This window comes from Heterodontus francisci, chromosome 20 (genome assembly GCF_036365525.1).
Source record: "Heterodontus francisci isolate sHetFra1 chromosome 20, sHetFra1.hap1, whole genome shotgun sequence".
Taxonomy (NCBI): domain Eukaryota; kingdom Metazoa; phylum Chordata; class Chondrichthyes; order Heterodontiformes; family Heterodontidae; genus Heterodontus; species Heterodontus francisci.
Genome location: NC_090390.1, coordinates 10,119,182 through 10,138,442, shown reverse-complemented (window position 1 = coordinate 10,138,442; position 19,261 = coordinate 10,119,182). Strand labels below are relative to the sequence as shown.

The 19,261-nt window shown below is 46.2% G+C and overlaps 1 protein-coding gene across 2 annotated transcripts in view; it reads left to right on the top strand.

Annotated features, from left to right (window-relative positions):
* The window catches only part of selenou1a (selenoprotein U 1a), a 129,136-nt gene that overhangs the window by 49,474 nt on the left and 60,401 nt on the right, over nt 1-19,261 (top strand). For both annotated transcript variants that reach the window (XM_068052380.1, XM_068052381.1), the window contains exon 4: nt 16,287-16,427. In XM_068052380.1, the coding sequence (XP_067908481.1) occupies nt 16,287-16,427 (141 nt within the window). The remainder of the gene's footprint in view (nt 1-16,286; nt 16,428-19,261) is intronic.

Sequence of the window (19,261 nt, the reverse complement as noted above, 5' to 3'; positions counted from 1 at the left end):
GTGTTACAACGTTCCTTGTAACTACAGGCTGGTCAGTTTAACATTAGTAGTAGGTAAGGTTTTAGAAAAAATCATCAGGGAAAAGAGTTTTGAGTTAATTAAGGAGAGCCAGCACAGATTTGTAAAAGGCAGATCATGCTCGACTATTCTAATTGAATTTTGTGATGAAGTAACAGAGAAGGTTGATGAAGGAAATGCAATGGATGTTGTTTATATGGATTTTAAGAAAGTTGACAAAGTGCCGCGTAAAAGGCTGGTTAACAAACTTGAGGCTCATGGGATAGGAGGGTCAGTGTCACCTTGGATAAAACATTGGCTTAAGGACAGAAATCAGCGAGTCATGATAAATGGTTGTTTTTCAGACTGGAGTATGGTAGACAGTGGTGTTCCCCAGGAGTCAGTGGTAGGATCACTGCGTTTTTGATACACACATTTTTTTTTATATAGAGTAAAATTTAAAAATCTGCCAATGATATCAAACTTGGAGAAGTGGCAAACAATGTGGGTGATACGTATCACCTGCAACAAGACATAGATAGGTTAGCAGAATGAGCAGAGAACAGGCAGATGGAATTTATTACAGAGAAATGTAAGGTGATGCATTTTGGCAGAAGGGATAGGGAGAGGCAGTATAGACTTAATAGCAGTGTTCTAAAGAGTGTGCAAGAACAGAGGGTGCTGTGGGTTCATGTGCATCAATCTTTGAAGATTGCTGGATATTCAAAGAGTAGTTAGAAACATAGAAAATAGGAGAAGGAGTAGGCCATTTGGCCCTTCGAGTCTGCTCCGCCATTCATTATGATCATGGCTGATCATCCAACTCAATAGCCTGTTCTGACTTTCGCCCAATACCCTTTGATCCCTTTAGACCCAAGAACTATATCTAACTCCTTTTTGAAAACATTCAATGTTTTGGCCTCAACTACTTTCTGTGGTAGTGAATTCCACAGGCTCACCACTCTCTGGGTGAAGAAATTTCTCCTCATCTCAATCCTGAAAGATTTACCCCGTATCCTTAGACTATGACCCTGGTTCTGGACTCCCCCACCATCGGGAACATCCTTCCTGCATCTACCCTGTCAAGTCCTGTTAGAATTTTATAGGTTTCTATGAGATCCCCCCTCACTCTTCTGAACTCCAGCGAATATAATCCTAACCGACTCAATCTCTCCTCATACGTCATTCCTGCCATCCCAGGAATCAGTCTGGTAAACCTTCGCCGCACTCTCTCTATAGTAAGAACATCCTTCCTCAGATAAGGAGACCAAAACTACACACAATATTCCAGGTGTGGCCTCACCAAGGCCCTGTATAATTGCAGCAAGACATCCCTGCTCCTGTACTTGAATCCTCTCGCTATGAAGGCCAACATACCATTTGCCTTTTTTACCGCCTGTTGCACCTGCATGCTTACCTTCAGCAACTAGTGTACGAGAACACCCAGGTCTCGCTGCATATTCCCCTCTCTCAGTTGAAAGCCATTCAGATAATAATCTGCCTTCCTGTTTTTGCTACCAAAGTGGATAACCTCATATTTATCCACATTATACTGCATCTGCCATGCATTTGCCCACTCACTCAACTTGTCCAAATCACCCTGTAGCCTCCTCACAACTCACCCTCCCAACCAGTTTTGTGTCATCTAAATTTGGAGATATTACATTTAGTTCCCTCATCTAAATCGTTAATGTATATTGTGAATAGCTGGGGTCCTAGCACCGATCCCTGTGGTACCCCACTAGTCACTGCCTGTCATTCACAAAAAGACCCATTTATCCCTACTCTTTGTTTCCTGTCCACCAACCAATTTTATATCCATCGCAATACACTATCCCCAATCCCATGCGCTTTAATTTGACATGCTAATCTCTTATGTGGGACTTTGTCGAAAGCCTTCTGAAAGTCCAAATAAACCACATCCACTGGCTCCCCCTCATCGACTCTACTAGTTAGATCCTCGAAGAATTCTGGAAGATTTGTCCAGCATGATTTCCCTTTCGTAAATCCGTACTGACTCTGTCCAATTCTACCACTGTTCTCTGAGTGCTCTGCTATAAAATCTTTGATAATGGCTCTAGAATTTTCCCCACTACCGATGTCAGGCTGACTGGTCTATAATTCCCTGCTTTCTCTCTACCTCCCTTTTTAAATAGTGGGGTTACATTAGCTACCCTCCAATCTATAGGAACTGTTCCAGAGTCTATAGAATCTTGGAAGATGACCACCAATGCATCCACTATTTCTAGGACCACTTCCTTAAGTACTCTGGGATGCATACCATCAGGCCCTGGGGATTTATCAGCCTTCAATCCCATCAATTTCCCCAACACTATTTCTGTAATAATACTGATTTCTTTCAGTTCCTCTCTCTCTTTTCATTGCAGAATATGGAAATAGCATCATGGGATCAGATCTATGGTTCCAATCGACACTGATAATCATTTTCCTCCTGTATGCCATCTGCATCACCATCCTCCTCATAGTAAGATTCCGACAGCCCATTTTAACTTCTCAATTGCCATTCACAGCAGGAGAGCAAACTCGGAGACAGGAAATAAACAAGCACAAAGAGGAAGGAATTTTGTGGCAGCTCAGGGTTTTTACTTTAAATTAACTCTCAGGACGTGGGCATCGCAGGCAAGGCGATGTGTTCATGTGTTCCCCAACATTTCTGGTATGATATTTGTGTCCTCCTTTGTGAAGACAGAACCAAAGTATGCATTTAGTTGGTCAGCCATTTCTTTATTCCCCATAATAAATTCCCCTGTTTCTGACTGTAAGGGACCTACATTTGTCTTCACCAATCTTTTTCTCTTCACATACCTATAGAAACTTTTACAGTCCGTTTTTATGTTCCCCGCAAGCTTGCTCTCGTACTCTATTTTTCTTCTTAATCAATCCCTTGGTCCTCCTTTTAGCAGAGCATATGGGATATTGGGCTTCATGAATGCAGATATTGAATACAAAAGCAGGGAAGTTACACTGAACCTTTATAAATCTCTGGTTCGGCCACAACTAGAGTATTGCATCAAGTTATGGTCACCACACTTCGGGAAGGATGTGAGGGCCCTTGAGAGGGTGCAGAGGAGATTTACTAGAATGGTGCCAGGGATGAGGGATTTACAAGGTTAGATTGGAGAAGTTGGGGTTTTTCTCCTTGGAGCAAAGGAGATTTGATCGAGGTGTGCAAGATTATGACTGGCTTAGATAAGATTAACAAAGAAAAGCTGTTCCCTTTAGCTGATTGTACAAGGACTAGGGGACACAGATTTAAGTTTTTGGGCAAGAGATGCAGGGGGAATGTGAGGAAGAACATTTTTACGCAGCGGGTGGGAACGACCTGGCACTCACTGTCTACGAGGGTGGTGGAAGCGGAGACCATGAATGATTTCGAAAGGAACTTGGATAGGTACTTGAGAAAAATAAGCTTGCAGTGTTTCAGGGACCGAGCGGGAGAATGGGACTCACTGGATTGCTCTACAGTGAGCTGGCATGGACTTGATGGGCTGAATGGCCTGCTTTTGTGTCATAATGACGCTGTATGGAATTTGGTCACAGATCAGCCATGATCTCATTGAATGGCAGAACAGACTTGAGGGCTGAATTACCTACTCTTGTTCCCAGAATGTAGATTAGTAGGAACATACCATCATCCTTGAAGATGTCTAACCCACCACTGGCCACAGCCTCAGTTGTGGCTGCACTAATGATTGCCAGCACCATCTCTTCTGTGTATTAAGTGGATCCAAGCCAACTATTGATGAATGAAACTATACACTGATCCTTTTCTTGACATTTGGTTTATTCACAGAATGCAACATTACAACACAAGCAAACTTGTGTCCAGCAGGCTTTCTTTATATTCACTTCAATGCCCTTCAGCTGTTTACCTTTAACATAATTAACCATTAACAAATTCCCCTTTCTTTAAAAGAAACTTAAACAATTACAAAAACAGAAAAACAGATTTTCCACGTTGCATACAACTTACATTACAAGGTGTTCCTCCTCTAGGACCCCCAACAACCTCTTGGAACAAGCATTCCTTTTCGAAAACAGTCCAATAATTGGTGACTTGCGTTGACCCATTTAATCTTAGAGATTTCTTTTCTCTCTAACATTTCTTTTATATTGGCAAGGTCAATCCTTAATCTTTCCTCAGTGACACTCTTTGTCGTGTGAACATTATCCCAAAGTGAACGATTATCCACATGACATTCAATGGGCAACCTTTTTTCAGAATGCCCCTTTCAAAATGTTAGATAAGTCAAATCCCATATCTATCACTTTTACTAAAAGCACTCTAGCTGCTGAAACACTGGCATTAACTACTATTTTATTTTCTTGGCTTGCCAAACCAAGGGACAACACTTTACATGTTTTCCCACCAAGAATGTGATAAACCTGCCTGTACTTGAATATCCATCCAGAAGATTGGCAAGAGAGGCGTCACTAAAAATGACTAATTTCGTGTCTTTCGGATCACCCAATGCTGAAAACTTGGGTATGCATTACTCCAAATTTAAGATCTTTAATGTTTTATTCGTCCTCAAAACTTCCTCAATTGTAACGTGTTTTATCATCGTACTAAGTTCCAATGAGTCATAACTGGAACCAGGCCTTGTCTGAGTACATAACCAACTAACTATCCAATCAGGCTCTTAGCTGCTCTGTTTCTTCTTTGGACATAAGATCATCTTTCTGTGATGACCTGGTCTGGTTTATGGGGATCTGATTAACACCTTCTAGATATAATTGTTGATTCAAAGTTGTTTCCAATCTATTCTGATTGAGTAACCTTAGATATTTAAAAAACCTTTTGAAGCTTGAATTCCAATCTTAAACTCCCCTTTTAACTTATCTATAACCAATTGCTCAAATTCTGCAGAACCTCCCCATAGAAAATCATTGACATGCATCGTAAAGATGCCTGCGGGTTTCTCTTTGTGATACCAGTGGAACATTGCCGGATCTGCTTTCAGCTGAATACAGCCTACTTTCATCAGGACGGACCTATCCGAGAAATACCATTCTCGACGCATCACTCAATCCATAAACACATTTGTTTAATTTCCACAGCTTCTCTTCTACATCAGTCGCTTCTTTAGGTGTTTTCAAAAATACTTCTCTTTAAAATTTTTGACCTTGCTAAAATGCGGCTTTTATATCAATCAACACATTCCCATGAGTACGTGGATAAAAAAGCTAAGAAAATTTAAGATCACTTTTCCTGTCATGGGGGACACGAACACTAACATCCTGATTACCAAGTCTCTCTTCGAAACCCCGAGCCACTAGTCTCACTTTAGCGTTATATGTCCGATCTAGGAGTACTTTTTCTGTACATACCCATCTGTGTGATAAGGCTGGCTGTCCCCTATCTTGCACTTCAGAATAGATACCTAACTCCTTCCAACTTTCCACCTCTCTGCTTTGCCTCTCATTAACTTTTCTTCTAATTTGTTTACAGCCATCATAATTTCCTGATCATAAGAGCTTCTACTTCAAGTATTATTCCTAGATTAATAGTCATTTGGTAGTACATAACTTGAGATTTTCTGAAAAAAGAGACATGTTGTTGAAGCTTTTTGTCTTGCACTCATCAGGACAATCCACAAGAATACCAATGTAAGGGAAAACAACAATTTTATACTGTATGAGAAGAGAGAGCTGATTGGTTGGCAAGTGAACTCTGATTGGTAGAGGCGTCGCTGGTTCATTCCTCAGGGCAATGCTTTGACCGGAGTCAAGCTGCCTGGTTTAAATTTCAAATAAAGCTTGGCAGTTAGCTGTTAGTCACTGTAAACTTGTGCATTCTCCATGGCAACGCCTCTACCAATCAGAGTTCACTTGCCAACCAATCAGCACACTCTTCTCATACAGTACAAAGTTGCTGTTTTCACTTACATTGATATTCCGGATTGTCCTGCTGAATTCAAGACGAAAAGCTTCGACAACATGTCTCTATTTTCAGCAATACTCATATTCCTAGATTGTTCTGTACTCCTTGTTCTATAGCATATCCTAGTCAAGCTACGACCTCTACTTGCCCTCTTATCTCTTTCTAGACTACTGCTACAGGATCTCTCCCTCCCACCATTGGAGGTTCTGTCACCAGTACATGATCGTTTCTTTGTGCCAGAGTCACTTCCAGACTCACTATGGAGACTTGTATTGTGTTTTCTTGCTTTCCACCATTCCAACTCATTTTGCCAGTCCATAGATTTTACCTGTTGTCCATCGTCTTAGACTATAGCCAATATTTGAATTTGCTGGTGGCTTTCCCTGTTCTCCCTACAATAGTCACATCCCTCCATTCATTGGACCCTTCTTGTATGTATGTTACCCTCGTACCAACTTTAGGAAGTTATCCTTTGGGTAAAATAGACCTATCGTGTGCACAGGTATCACTTTGTCTATAGCCGTCCAGACCCTTATCTACCGTATTCTGTTACTCATAACAGTCAAACATATGAATATGTGAGGTACAGGGTGTCTCACTGCCATCTACAAATTGTTCAGGTTCTGCAAGATTGTAATCAATCCCGATTAACCTAGATGAATGGACCCTCATAGTTCGACTACCATGTTGGAGAATCACTGTCTTCCCATCACACCCTATCACTTTACCCGGACCTTTCCACTCTTTTTGACCCTCTCTTTTATAGTCTATTAAATCCCAGGGATTAAAGTTTATCTCTGACAGTCTTATGCAATGCCACAAGGCTTGCTGAATTCTTTCAGACTTCTGCCTTGATGAATGCCTTTCTCCCTGCATGTAGGGTATTCAAGTGCGCAGAAAAAGTGGAACCAATTGTAGTCCCTTCTAAGGCCAGGGGGATGATCACACAGCACAAAGTATTTTGGGATTCCTCCCAAAGACTAATTGATACGGATTATAGCCCCCACACATTTGAAGCAAATTCTTCGCATTGACTGCCCACACCAAGGCAGATGTGATCTTGCAAATTGGCTGGTCGGCTAAAATTTTTATGGAGCATCTCAGTCACTGCATGATTTCTTTCACAGAGTCCATTACTGAAAGGACTTTCAGCTGCGGTGTTCATCACTACAACGTTCATATTTTTACACATCTCTAAACTCATCATTTGCAAATGCCCCCATTGTCAGTCAGGAATTTTGCTGGTGCCCCTAGTTAAGTTCCTATCTATTTTTCCTTGATTTTATAACAATCACTTTTGTCTTTTACCATGTATTACTGTGGAAAGACTGAATCCTGTCGCCATGTCTATGAAATGCAAATGAAAATGTTTCTGCCCTCGTTCCACACCTTTAAGTCCATAGCTACTACTTTATTAAAGTCTCGTGCTAAAAGGAGACTTACAACAGGCGTGATGGTGTCCTCTCATATATGCAAAAAGTACCACATTTTTCACTGATCTCTTCAATAAGCTTTGTGTACTCATCATCAACTGCCCCTGCATCCTTTAGTAGGAATTTTAATCTGTAACAGGATGGATGAGCAAATTGTCGAATGAAAGCAAAATACTACGGATGCTGGAAATCTGAAATAAAAACAGAAAGTGCTGGAAATACTCAGCAGGTCTGGCTGCACCTGTGGAGAGAGAAACAGAGTTAATGGCCGGAATTTTACAGTGGGCAGACGGGAGCTGGACTCCGACGTAAATGTCGGTGACGACCCCGCTTCCGCCCAGCCTGGGGATCCGTCCCGTATTTTACAGATCCCCAGGCTTTAAGTGCCCCGAGGTGGGACTTCCACCCACTTGAGGGAGGAGGTCCTGCCTCAGTGAGCTGCCAGCCAATCAGCGGGCCGGCAGCTCTTAGTCTCAGCAGCGTCACTGGGAGCGGTGGCCACTGCTGGGACTGCAGCCCAGCCGACCTGATGGAGCCGAGAGAGTGGGAAAGTTTGGATTGCCTCACCAGAGGGATCGGTCGTGCCCTGGTGAGGCTAGGGTGGTTGTTTGGGGTGAGGGGGGCGTCTTGGATCCCGGGGGTGGGTTGGGAGGCGGGGGCGGCCCTCAATCGGGCACCCTGTGCCTGACTGCCATGCCCCCCTGGGGGTTTCATGTCCCCGGCACACCCACTTGCCATGGGTAAAATACCTGTGGATGCGGGCGAGCGCCCTCAAGTGGCCACTTAAGGGTCTTGATTGGCCTCGGGCGTGCCGGCCATTTCCCACCCCCAAACCCCCCGCCGGACCTCCATAAACTTGTTCAGAGGCAGAATCAGGGCGGGTAAGCCTACTGGAGCCTGCCGCTCAATTTTACGCCATCCCCTTGCCACCATTCGACCCGCTGGGGCAGCGTAAAATTCCAGCCAATGTTTCAGGTCTGTGACCTTTCATCAGAACTATTTTTTTTTCTCTGTGACCTTTTGTCAGAGCTGTCAGTTTAGAAATGTAATAGATTTTAAGCAAGTGAAGCAGAGGTGGGGAGGGGTGGGGATGGAGAGAACAAAAGGGAAGGTGTGAGATAGGGCAGAGGGCAGGAGAGATTAGATGACAAAAGATGTTTTGGGACAAGGGCAAAAGGAGCGCTAATGGTTGTGGTGAAAGACAAAGCATTAGTGCAGAGAGAGTGTTAATGGCAGAATAATGAACAGCTCTGTGCAAGAGCACAAATGTGAAAAAACAATTTTGAGGCAGGCACATGGTTAAACAATAATAAAATAAAAAATAATTTTGAAAAGGCCAGTCATGCTCTGAAATTATTGAACTCAATGTTCAGTCCGGAAGGCTGTAGTGTGCCTAATCGGTAAATGAGGTGCTGTTCCTCGAGCTTCCGTTGATGTTCACTGGAACGCTGCAGCAGGCCGAGGACAGAAATGTGGGCATGGGAGCGGGGTGGTGAATTGAAATGGCAAGCAACCGGAAGCTCGAGGTCATGCTTGCGGACTAAGCGGAGGTGTTCCGCAAAGCGGTCACCCAGTCTGTGTTTGGTCTCCCCAATGTAGAGGTGATCGTACTGTGAGCAGTGAATACAGTATACTAAATTGAAGGAAGTACAAGTAAATCGCTACCTCTGAGCAAATTGTCGATGCAGCTGTAAGGCTTTTTGTCTCTCAAGCTTCCATCAGCTGGTGCCATCAACACTTCTTTATCATTCTTATTAGAGATGCCAGCTTTTGTTCCAGGGATGCAATAATATTCCAATTGGGCAAATTGCAAATCTACTGACTTCCAAAGACAGTTGCTTTATCATGTTCCATATCCAATTTAATTTGTGTCTTTTTTGTGGAAGGCTTGTTCAAGTCGTACTAGAGGAGTATAGAAAGTGTAGGGGGATACTTAAAAAAGTGATTAGGAGAGTGAACAGGGGACAAGATAAAGGAAAATCCCAAGGCGTTTTATAAGTATATTAAAGGCAAGAAGATAACCAAGGAAAGAGTAGGGCCCATTAGGGACCAAAGTGGCAATCTGTGTGTGGAGCTGGAGGACATAGGCGAGCTTTTAAATGATTACATTTCATCTGTGTTTACTATGGAGAAAGACAATGTAGGTTTAGAGATCGGGGAGGGGGCTTATGATATACTTGAACATATTAACATTGAAAGGGAGGAAGTATTAGCTGTTTTAGCGGGCTTAAAAGTGGATAAATCCCCAGGCCCAGATGAGATGTATCCCAGGCTGTTATGTGAGGCAAGGGAGGAGATAGCAGGGGCTCTGACACAAATTTTCAAATCCTCTCTGGCCACAGGAGAGTTACCAGAGGACTGGAGGACATCGAATGTGGTACCATTATTCAAGAAGTGTTGCAGAATAAACCAGGTAATTACAGGCCGGTGAGTCTAACATCAGTGGTTGGGAAACTACTGGAAAAAATTCTGAGGGACAGGATTAATTTCCACTTGGAGAGGCAGGAATTAATCAGGGATAGTCAGCATGGCTTTGTCAGGGGGAGATTGTGTCTAACTAACTTTATTAAATTTTTCGAGGTGGTGACTAGATGTATAGATGAGGGTAAAGCAGTTGATGTAGTCTACGTGGACTTCACTAAGGCTTTTGATAAGGTCCCGCATGGGAGATTGGTTAAGAAGGTAAGAGCCCATGGGATCCAGGGCAATTTGGCAAATTGGATCCAAAATTGGCTAGTGGCAGGAGGCAGAGGGTGATTGTCGAGGGTTGCTTTTGCGAGTGGAAGCCTGTGACCAGTGGTGTACCACAGGGATTGGTGCTGGGACCCTTGCTGTTTGTAGTGTACATTAATGATTTAGACATGAATATAGGAGGTATGATCAGTACGTTCGCAGATGACACGAAAATTGGTCGTGTCGTAAATAGTGCCTTAGATTACAGGATGATAAAGGGCGGCACAGTGGCGTAGTGGTTAGCACCACAGCCTCACAGCTCCAGCGACCCGGGTTCAATTCTGCGTACTGCCTGTGTGGAGTTTGCAAGTTCTCCCTGTGTCTGCGTGGGTTTCCTCCGGGTCCTCTGGTTTCCTCCCAGGTTGATAGGTAAATTGGCCATTAGCAATTGCCCCTAGTATAGGTAGGTGGTAGGGGAATATAGGGACAGGTGAAGATGTGATAGGAATATGGGATTAGTGTAGGATTAGTATAAATGGGTGGTTAATGGTCGGCACAGACTCGGTGGGCCGAAGGGCCTGTTTCAGTGCTGTATCTCTAAATCAAATAAATCAAAATCAAGATGGGCTGGTAAGATGGGCAGAGCAATGGCAAATGGAATTTAATCCTGAGAAGTGTGAGGTGATGCATTTTGGAAGGACTAACAAGGCAAGGGAACATACAATGGATGGTAGGACCCTAGGAAGTGCAGAGGGACCTTGGTGTACTAGTCCATAGATCACTGAAGGCAGCAGCACAGGTAGATAAGGTGGTTAGGAAAGCATATAGGATACTTGCCATTATTAGCCGAGGCATAGAATACAAGAGCAGGGAGGTTATGATGGAGCTATATAAAACACTAGTTAGGCCACAGCTGGAGTACTGTGTACAGTTCTGGTCACCACACTATAGGAAGGATGTGATTGCACTGGCGAGGATGCAGAGGAGATTCACCAGGATGTTGCCTGGAGCTGGAGCATTTCAGCTATGAAGAGAGACTGAAAAGGCTAGGGTTGTTTTCCTTAGAGCAGAGAAGGCTGAGGGGGGACATGATTGAGGGGCAAAATTATGAGGGGCATTGATAGATTAGATAGGAAGAAACTTTTTCCTTTAGTGGAGGGGTCAATAACCAGAGGGAATAGATTTAAGTTAAGGGGCAGGCGGTTTGGAGGGGATTTGAGGCAAAATTATCTCACCCAGAGGGTGGTTGGAATCTGGAACACACCGCCTGAAGGGGTGGTAGAGGCAGGAACCCTCACAACATTTAAGAAGTATTTAGATGATCACTTGAAACATCATAGCATACAAGGCTACGGGCTAAGTGCTTGAAAATGGGATTCGAGTAGATAGGCTTGATGGCCGGCGCAGACACGATGGGTCTCAGGGCCTGTTTCTGTGCTGTATGACTCTAAGAGCAGTAAGGGTATCTCACTAGATACCACATCTGTACTAATAATGTGGCTTATTCCAGCTATTCTGCATGGAGTCACCACTCTTTTCAGTGACCTCAAGGTGTTGTCATCTCTGAACCTGAAGCAAATAGAACTTTCCCATTCTCTGGCCTTACTTTGATCCTTACTGCTGAGTGAAGGTAAATAACATTTCAACCAATCCGTTCCACATTCTGTGGATGTGCAACCATTGTCCAACAGGCACAATTAACGGAATCTGTGACCATTACAGTCATTACTAGTGAAGGTGCAAAATGCTTTTATTTTGAAGTGCCAGTCAGGACCAGCAGCTGGGGTGCCAAAGCAGACACAGACAATGAGAGCTAAAAAAAATTGTACAAAGGGCTCGGCAAAAAATTTGCCATTAGGAAATGAGCGACACACAAACAATGCACAGGATAACTTAATTAAGAAATGGGGAAGGCCATTGTCACATCGTCTGATGGTCCCAGACATCAATTCACCACCCCCCCCCCCACCCCCGTAAACCTTTATGCAGAATACACACACATTCTTTACTGTCTCCGCAGGGGACAATACCAAGTCTCTGCATTACAAGTACTGTACAGGAACACAATTATCAGCCCACCGGAGGCCATTGTGCTGTGGCATTTGCCTACTTAATAGCATTAAGTTGTAACTGATAATGAAAACATATATAAACTGTGCTCATTTGGATCTCGGTGGAGAAGCACCTGGGCTGTCCGGCGTTGGCTCCCCACATGCGTAATAAAGACACCACTTGACTATTGCAACTGGACTCTGAGTGTTGAAATTTTACAACAGAGTATTTTTTAAAAATTCATTCATGGGATGTGAGCATTGCTGATTAGGCCACCATTTATTGCCCATCCCTAATTGCCCTTGAGAAGGTGGTGGTGAGCTGCCGCAGACCTTTGACCAGACTGAAGCTTCTTGTGACCAGTACAATTCCCTCAGACCGATCAATATCATTGTCTTCCACTTCTGAACCTTGCCTGACATGCATCGTCTCAATACCCTGTTGTTCTGTTTTTGACATTTTACTGCATAATGATATTTCGAATCACATCTGAAATATCTGTTAATAATTCCCCGGGGTTCATTCGCCTGTTATACTTACTCCATTCCTGTTGTCTGCCAGATCTTCATCTCCATCCTCATTTTTTCTATCTGTGATTCTTGCGCTATATTGATGCCTGTGCCCCACATTCCAAACGATCCTGAAATGCTGCAACCATAAAATCTTCTATCCTCTGCGAGACCGCTGAATGTCCCATTTGTGCCATGAAGGTTGCTGGAAATGACTGTTTTCCCAGGATTTTTTTTTAAAACATCTGACACCTGGTCCAAAATGTGTCTTTTTCTGAGAATCGAACTCCAGTTAAGACCAGGAGCCTAGCCATGTGTAACGATTTAACACAATCCAACCATTTGAAAGTGGGCACTGAACAAGGAATTTCCAAATGGAATTTCTACAATCTTGTATATAGTGTGTTTAATTCCATGATGTATTCCTCTATGGAATAACTGTCTGTCTTTATAAATTATCAAAGTCTCACCGTGTCTTGTATGTCTCGTATAAATTTTATCCAGAAAGCTTAATAGAAACTCCAAACCTTCCTCAGTGTCCAACTGACAGGCCACCAGCTTTTGTTAGAAAGCGACAGTGTCAAGGCTAAACTTGGTTTTCTCTTCGGTAAGGACGTAATCCGTATTCACATATCTACTTCATTTTTCCATTGGTCATAAGGTTCAGATTCTCAGAACATCAGTGGGAAATCATACCCTTTCACTTTCGAATTGGTTTCAGTTATTCTTCTCAAAAGTAACTCAGATTACAACTTTCTTCCTGAAAAAACTTCTAGTTTCCAACCTCTTCTTTTTGATAACCATCCTCTGCTACTAATGTTAACTGGATCCAAGCTAGCTGTTGAAGAATGAAATTATACAGAGCCTTTTCTTGATATTTGGTTTATTCATAGACCGCAGCATAATATATCTCTGCCTTCAATTCAACCACCACACTTGTGTCCAGCAGGCTCTCTTTATATTCACTTCAGATCCTTAATTGAACAGTGCCGTTCAGCTGTTTAACTTCAACATGGTCATAGAGAGATACAGCACTGAAACAGGCCCTTCGGCCCTCCAAGTCCGTGCCGACCATCAACCACCCATTTATACTAATCCTACATTAATCCCATTTCCCTCTCCCATCCCCACCTTCCCTCCATTCTCCTACCACCTACCTACACTAGGGGCAATTTACAATGGCCAATTTACCTATCAACCCGCAAGTCTTTGGCTGTGGGAGGAAACCGGAGCACCTGGCAGAAACCCACGCGGTCACAGGGAGAACTTGCAAGCTCCAAAACATAATTAACCATTAACACATGTGGATGCAGAGAGGCTATGCCTGACCCTGCTCGGGTTAGATGTTGCTGCCTTTGAATTTTTTCAGGAGGTAACAGAGAGGGTTGATTGTGAAACAAGCAGATATCCAGTCTCCAAAATGAGGAAGCCAATGACGGGCTCTGACCCACAACTGTTTTATTGACAATTCATAGTTCAGTCCAAACATCACTTCCAAGTCTTTCCTTCTGAGGCAACTCTCCAGCTGGGTAAAAATCCAGCTGTTAAATACAAAACTGTAATGTGCATCACTTGCTCTCTATTAACACTGAAATGAGTCCTGTTTATTTAAAGGGACCAGCATTTTCAATATTGTCATTGATGAGGGCAATGCTGTTGATGTGGTCGACATGTATTTTCAAAAGGCATTTGATACAGTGCCACACAACAGATTTGTGTGTAAACTTGTAGCTCATGGAATAAAAGGGATGGGAGCAACGTGGATACAAAATTTGCTGAGTGACAGGAAACAAAGTGATGGTTAATGGATGTTTTTCGGGCTGGAGGAAGGTTTGTAGTGGAGTTCCCCAGGGGTCAATGTTGGGACCCTTGCTTTTCCTGATATATATTAATGACCTAGACCTTGATGTGCAGGGCACAATTTCAAAGTTTGTAGATGATACAAAAATTGGAAGCATTGTGAACTGTGAGGAGGATAGTGTAGAATTGGTGGCAGATGAAGTTCAGTGCAGAGAAATGTGAAGTGATTCATTTTGGTAGGAAGAACATGGAGAAACAATATAGAATAAAGGGTACAATTCTAAAGGGGGTGCAGGAGCAGAGGGACCTGGGTGTATATGTGCATAAGTCATTGTAGGTGGCAGGACAGGTTGAGAGAGCAGTTAATAAAACATACGGTATCCTGGGCTTTATTAATAGGGGCATAGAGTACAAGAGCAAGGAAGTTTTGTTGAATTTGTGTAAGACACTAGTTCGGCCTCAGCTGGAGTATTGCATCCAATTCTGGGCACTGCACTTTAGGAAAGACGTGAGGGCACTGGGGAGAGTACAGAAAAGATTCACGAGAATGGTTCCAGGGATGAGGAACTTCAGTTATGAAGATAGATTGGAGAAGTTAGGACTGTTTTCCTTGCAGAAGAGAAGGCAGAGAGGAGATTTAATAGAGGTATTCAAAATCATGAGGGACTGGACAGAGTAGATCGAGAGAAACTGTTCCCACATGTGAAAGGATCAAGAATGAGCGGGCACAGATTTAAAGTAATGGGTAAGAGAAGCAAAAGTGACATGAGGAAAAACTTTTTCACGCAGAGAGTGGTTAAGGTCTGGAATGCACTGCCTGCATGTGGTGGAGGCAGGTTCAATTGAAGCATTGAAAAGGGAATCAGACAGTTATATGAAAAGGAAGAATGTGCAGGGTTACAGGGAGAAGCAGGGGAATGGAACTGAATGAGTTGCTCTTTCAGAGAGCCAGTGTGGACACAATGGGCCGAATGGCCTCCTTCTGTGCTGTAACAATTCTGTGATTATGGGTCACCTTGTCCAGCAACAGAGAGGGAATTGTGTCAGTGATTAGGGTGCTATGTGTTTGGGTGAGGTGCCTGTTATAGTTGAATAAGTGACAGTGAGTGCAAGCTGTGAGATGTGGTGTGAGGCTTACAGTGGTGCTGAGTGTGTGAGGGTGAGCTGAGGCTATGAATGTGAGGTATGAGTTGTGATTGATGAAGATAGTTGGGAGGTGACTGAAGGGGGTGCGATGAATGAAGCTCTGTGTAAGCTTGTGTTTGATCTAAAGGAAATGGCACCTGATGATGCAGTCACTGACCTTGACTACTCGTGGGAGGTCAGTGAACTTCCTGCTGTACTGTATCCAGGTCCTTGGAGCTAAACTGCTGGTATTGACAGTGACAGCTATCAGCTCCCACTGCCTTCGTAGTGTCTGTATGGAGGTCCTTCTGGCCCTGTGAGGGAAGAGGACCTCTCTTTTCCTATCCACCTCCTGTACCTGACCCATTGCTGCATAACAGAACTTTGGAACACTCTCTCTCCCCCGTGGCACCATTTCCACTTCTCTTTCTGCTCAGAAAATTTTCTGTAAGCAGTTTCAGCACCTGCTGCAGCCAGAATGCAGCTCAACTTTAAAAAGCACAGCTTGGCTTTAAGTAGTGCAGGTTAGTTTTAAGTGGTCCGAGCCTCGCACAGACCTCGGCCCCCTGCTGAGACAAGTAGCCAGTCAGCAGCATGTTTAGCCTGGTGCAGCATGTCAGGATCATTGAAATTCGCAGACAGAATGAGGTTTGCACACTGCCAGGATCAGCAGGTTCATTGGGCATCTCCATGCCCAGCTCCAGTTACAGGCCAGAACCACATTTATCCCAAAGATGGACATCACATTAACCAAACACAAAGCTGATTTGGCTTTTCTTCTTGCTGCTGTAGGAGGCGACTGAGATCTCCTCTCTGAGACCTCAACTCGATGAGTTAGGGGTGCCACTTTATGGAGTCATCAAAGAAAACATCAACGATGAATTGAAGAACTTCCAGCCCTTTTTCAAAGGAGAGATCTTTCTAGATGTAGAGGTAAGAGGCTGGTTATAGAGAGTGAGGTCGAGGGTCAGGGGCGAATATTTAACCTGCAGCTGTGGGATTTTTATCTGTGTCTGTCTGTGTGTGTGTGTAGTGGATGTGGGGGGGATGTCTGTGTGTGTGTGAGTGGGGGGGGATGTCTGTGCGTGTGTGAGTGGGGGGGGATGTCTGTGTGTGTGTGTGAGTGGGGGGGGATGTCTGTGTGTGTGTGAGTGGGGGGGGATGTCTGTGTGTGTGTGAGTGGGGGGGGATGTCTGTGTGTGTGTGAGTGGGGGGGGATGTCTGTGTGTGTGTGAGTGGGGGGGGATGTCTGTGTGTGTGTGAGTGGGGGGGATGTCTGTGTGTGTGTGAGTGGGGGGGGATGTCTGTGTGTGTGTGAGTGGGGGGGGATGTCTGTGTGTGTGTGAGTGGGGGGGATGTCTGTGTGTGGGTGGGGGATGTCTGTGTGTGGGTGGGGGATGTCTGTGTGTGTGTGTGGGGAGGACATGTCTGTGTGCGTGTGTGTGTGGGGGGGGGATGTCTGTGTGCGTGTGTGGTGGGGGGGGGATGTCTGTGTGCGTGTGTGGTGGGGGGGGGGATGTCTGTGTCTGTGTTTGTGTGGGGGGGGATGTCTGTGTGTCTGTGTTTGTGTGGGGGGGGATGTCTGTGTGTGTGTGTGTGGGGGGGGATGTCTGTGTGCGTGTGTGTGGGGGGGGGGATGTCTGTGTGTGTGTGGGGGGGGATGTCTGTGTGCGTGTGTGTGGGGGGGGATGTCTGTGTGCGTGTGTGTGTGGGGGGGGATGTCTGTGTGCGTGTGTGTGTGGGGGGGGATGTCTGTGTGCGTGTGTGTGTGGGGGGGGATGTCTGTGTGTGTGTGTGGTGGGGGGGGTGTCTGTGTGTCTGTGTTTGTGTGGGGGGGGATGTCTGTGTGTGTGTGGGGGGGGGATGTCTGTGTGTGTGGGGGGGGATGTCTGTGTGTGTGTGTGTGGGGGGGGATGTCTGTGTGCGTGTGTGTGGGGGGGGGGATGTCTGTGTGTGTGTGGGGGGGGATGTCTGTGTGCGTGTGTGTGGGGGGGATGTCTGTGTGCGTGTGTGTGTGGGGGGGGATGTCTGTGTGCGTGTGTGGTGGGGGGGGGTGTCTGTGTGTGTGTGGGGGGGGATGTCTGTGTGCGTGTGTGTGGGGGGGGATGTCTGTGTGCGTGTGTGTGTGGGGGGGGATGTCTGTGTGCGTGTGGGGGGGGGATGTCTGTGTGTGTGGGGGGGGGATGTCTGTGTGTCTGTTTGTGTGGGGGGGGATGTCTGTGTGTCTGTTTGTGTGGGGGGGATGTCTGTGTGTGTGTGTGGGGGGAATGTCTGTGTGTCTGTGGGGGGGGATGTCTGTGTCTGTGTTTGTGTGGGGGGGGTGTCTGTGTTTGTGTGGGGGGGATGTCTGTGTGTGTGTGGGGGGGGGGATGTCTGTGTGTGTGTGGGGGGGGATGTCTGTGTGTGTGTGGGGGGGGGGATGTCTGTGTGTGTGTGGGGGGGGGATGTCTGTGTCTGTGTTTGTGTGGGGGGGATGTCTGTGTGTGTGTGGGGGGGGGATGTCTGTGTGTGTGGGGGGGATGTCTGTGTGTGTGTGTGTGTGGGGGGGGGGATGTCTGTGTGTGTGTGGGGGGGGGATGTCTGTGTGTCTGTGTTTGTGTGGGGGGGGAATGTCTGTGTGTGTGTGTGTGGGGGGATGTCTGTGTGTCTGTGTGGGGGGGATGTCTGTGTGTGTGTGGGGGGGGGAGGTCTGTGTGTGTGTGGGCGGGGGGATGTCCGTGTGTGTGTGGGGGGGGATGACCGTGTGTGTGTGGGTGGGGGGATGTCTGTGTTTGTGTGGGGGGGAGGTCTGTGTTTGTGTGGGGGGGAGGTCTGTGTGTGTGTGGGGGGGAGGTCTGTGTGTGTGTGTGGGGGGGAGGTCTGTGTGTGTGTGGGGGGGGGAAGTCTGTGTGTGTGTGGGGGGGGATGTCTGTGTGTGTGTGGGGGGGAGGTCTGTGTGTGTGTGGGGGGGGATGTCTGTGTGTGTGTGGGGGGGGATGTCTGTGTGTGTGTGGGGGGGGGATGTCTGTGTGTGTGTGGGGGGGGATGACCGTGTGTGTGTGGGGGGGGGGATGTCTGTGTGTGTGTGTGTGTGTGGGGGGGATGTCTGTGTGTGTGTGGGGGGGGAGGTCTGTGTGTGTGTGGGGGGGGGATGTCTGTGTGTGTGTGGGGGGGGGGAGGTCTGTGTGTGTGTGTGGGGGGGGATGTCTGTGTGTGTGTGTGGGGGGGGATGTCTGTGTGTGTGAGTGTGGGGGGGGATGTCTGTGTGTGTGTGTGGGGGGGATGTCTGTGTGTGTGTGTGGGGGGGGATGTCTGTGTGTCTGTGTGGGGGGGATGTCTGTGTGTGTGTGGGGGGGGGAGGTCTGTGTGTGTGTGTGGGGGGGGATGTCTGTGTGTGTGTGGGGGGGGATGACAGTGTGTGTGTGTGGGGGGGGGGATGTCTGTGTGTGTGTGGGGGGGGATGTCTGTGTGTGTGTGGGGGGGATGTCTGTGTGTCTGTGTGGGGGGGATGTCTGTGTGTCTGTGTGGGGGGGATGTCTGTGTGTGTGTGGGGGGGGAGGTCTGTGTGTGTGTGGGGGGGGGGATGTCTGTGTGTGTGTGGGGGGGGGATGACCGTGTGTGTGTGGGGGGGGGGATGTCTGTGTGTCTGTGTTTGTGTGGGGGGGGATGTCGGTGTGTGTGTGGGGGGGGATGTCTTTGTGTGTGTGGGGGGGATGTCTGTGTGTGTGTGAGGGGGATGTCTGTGTGTGTGTGGGGGGGATGTCTGTGTGTGTGTGGGGGGGATGTCT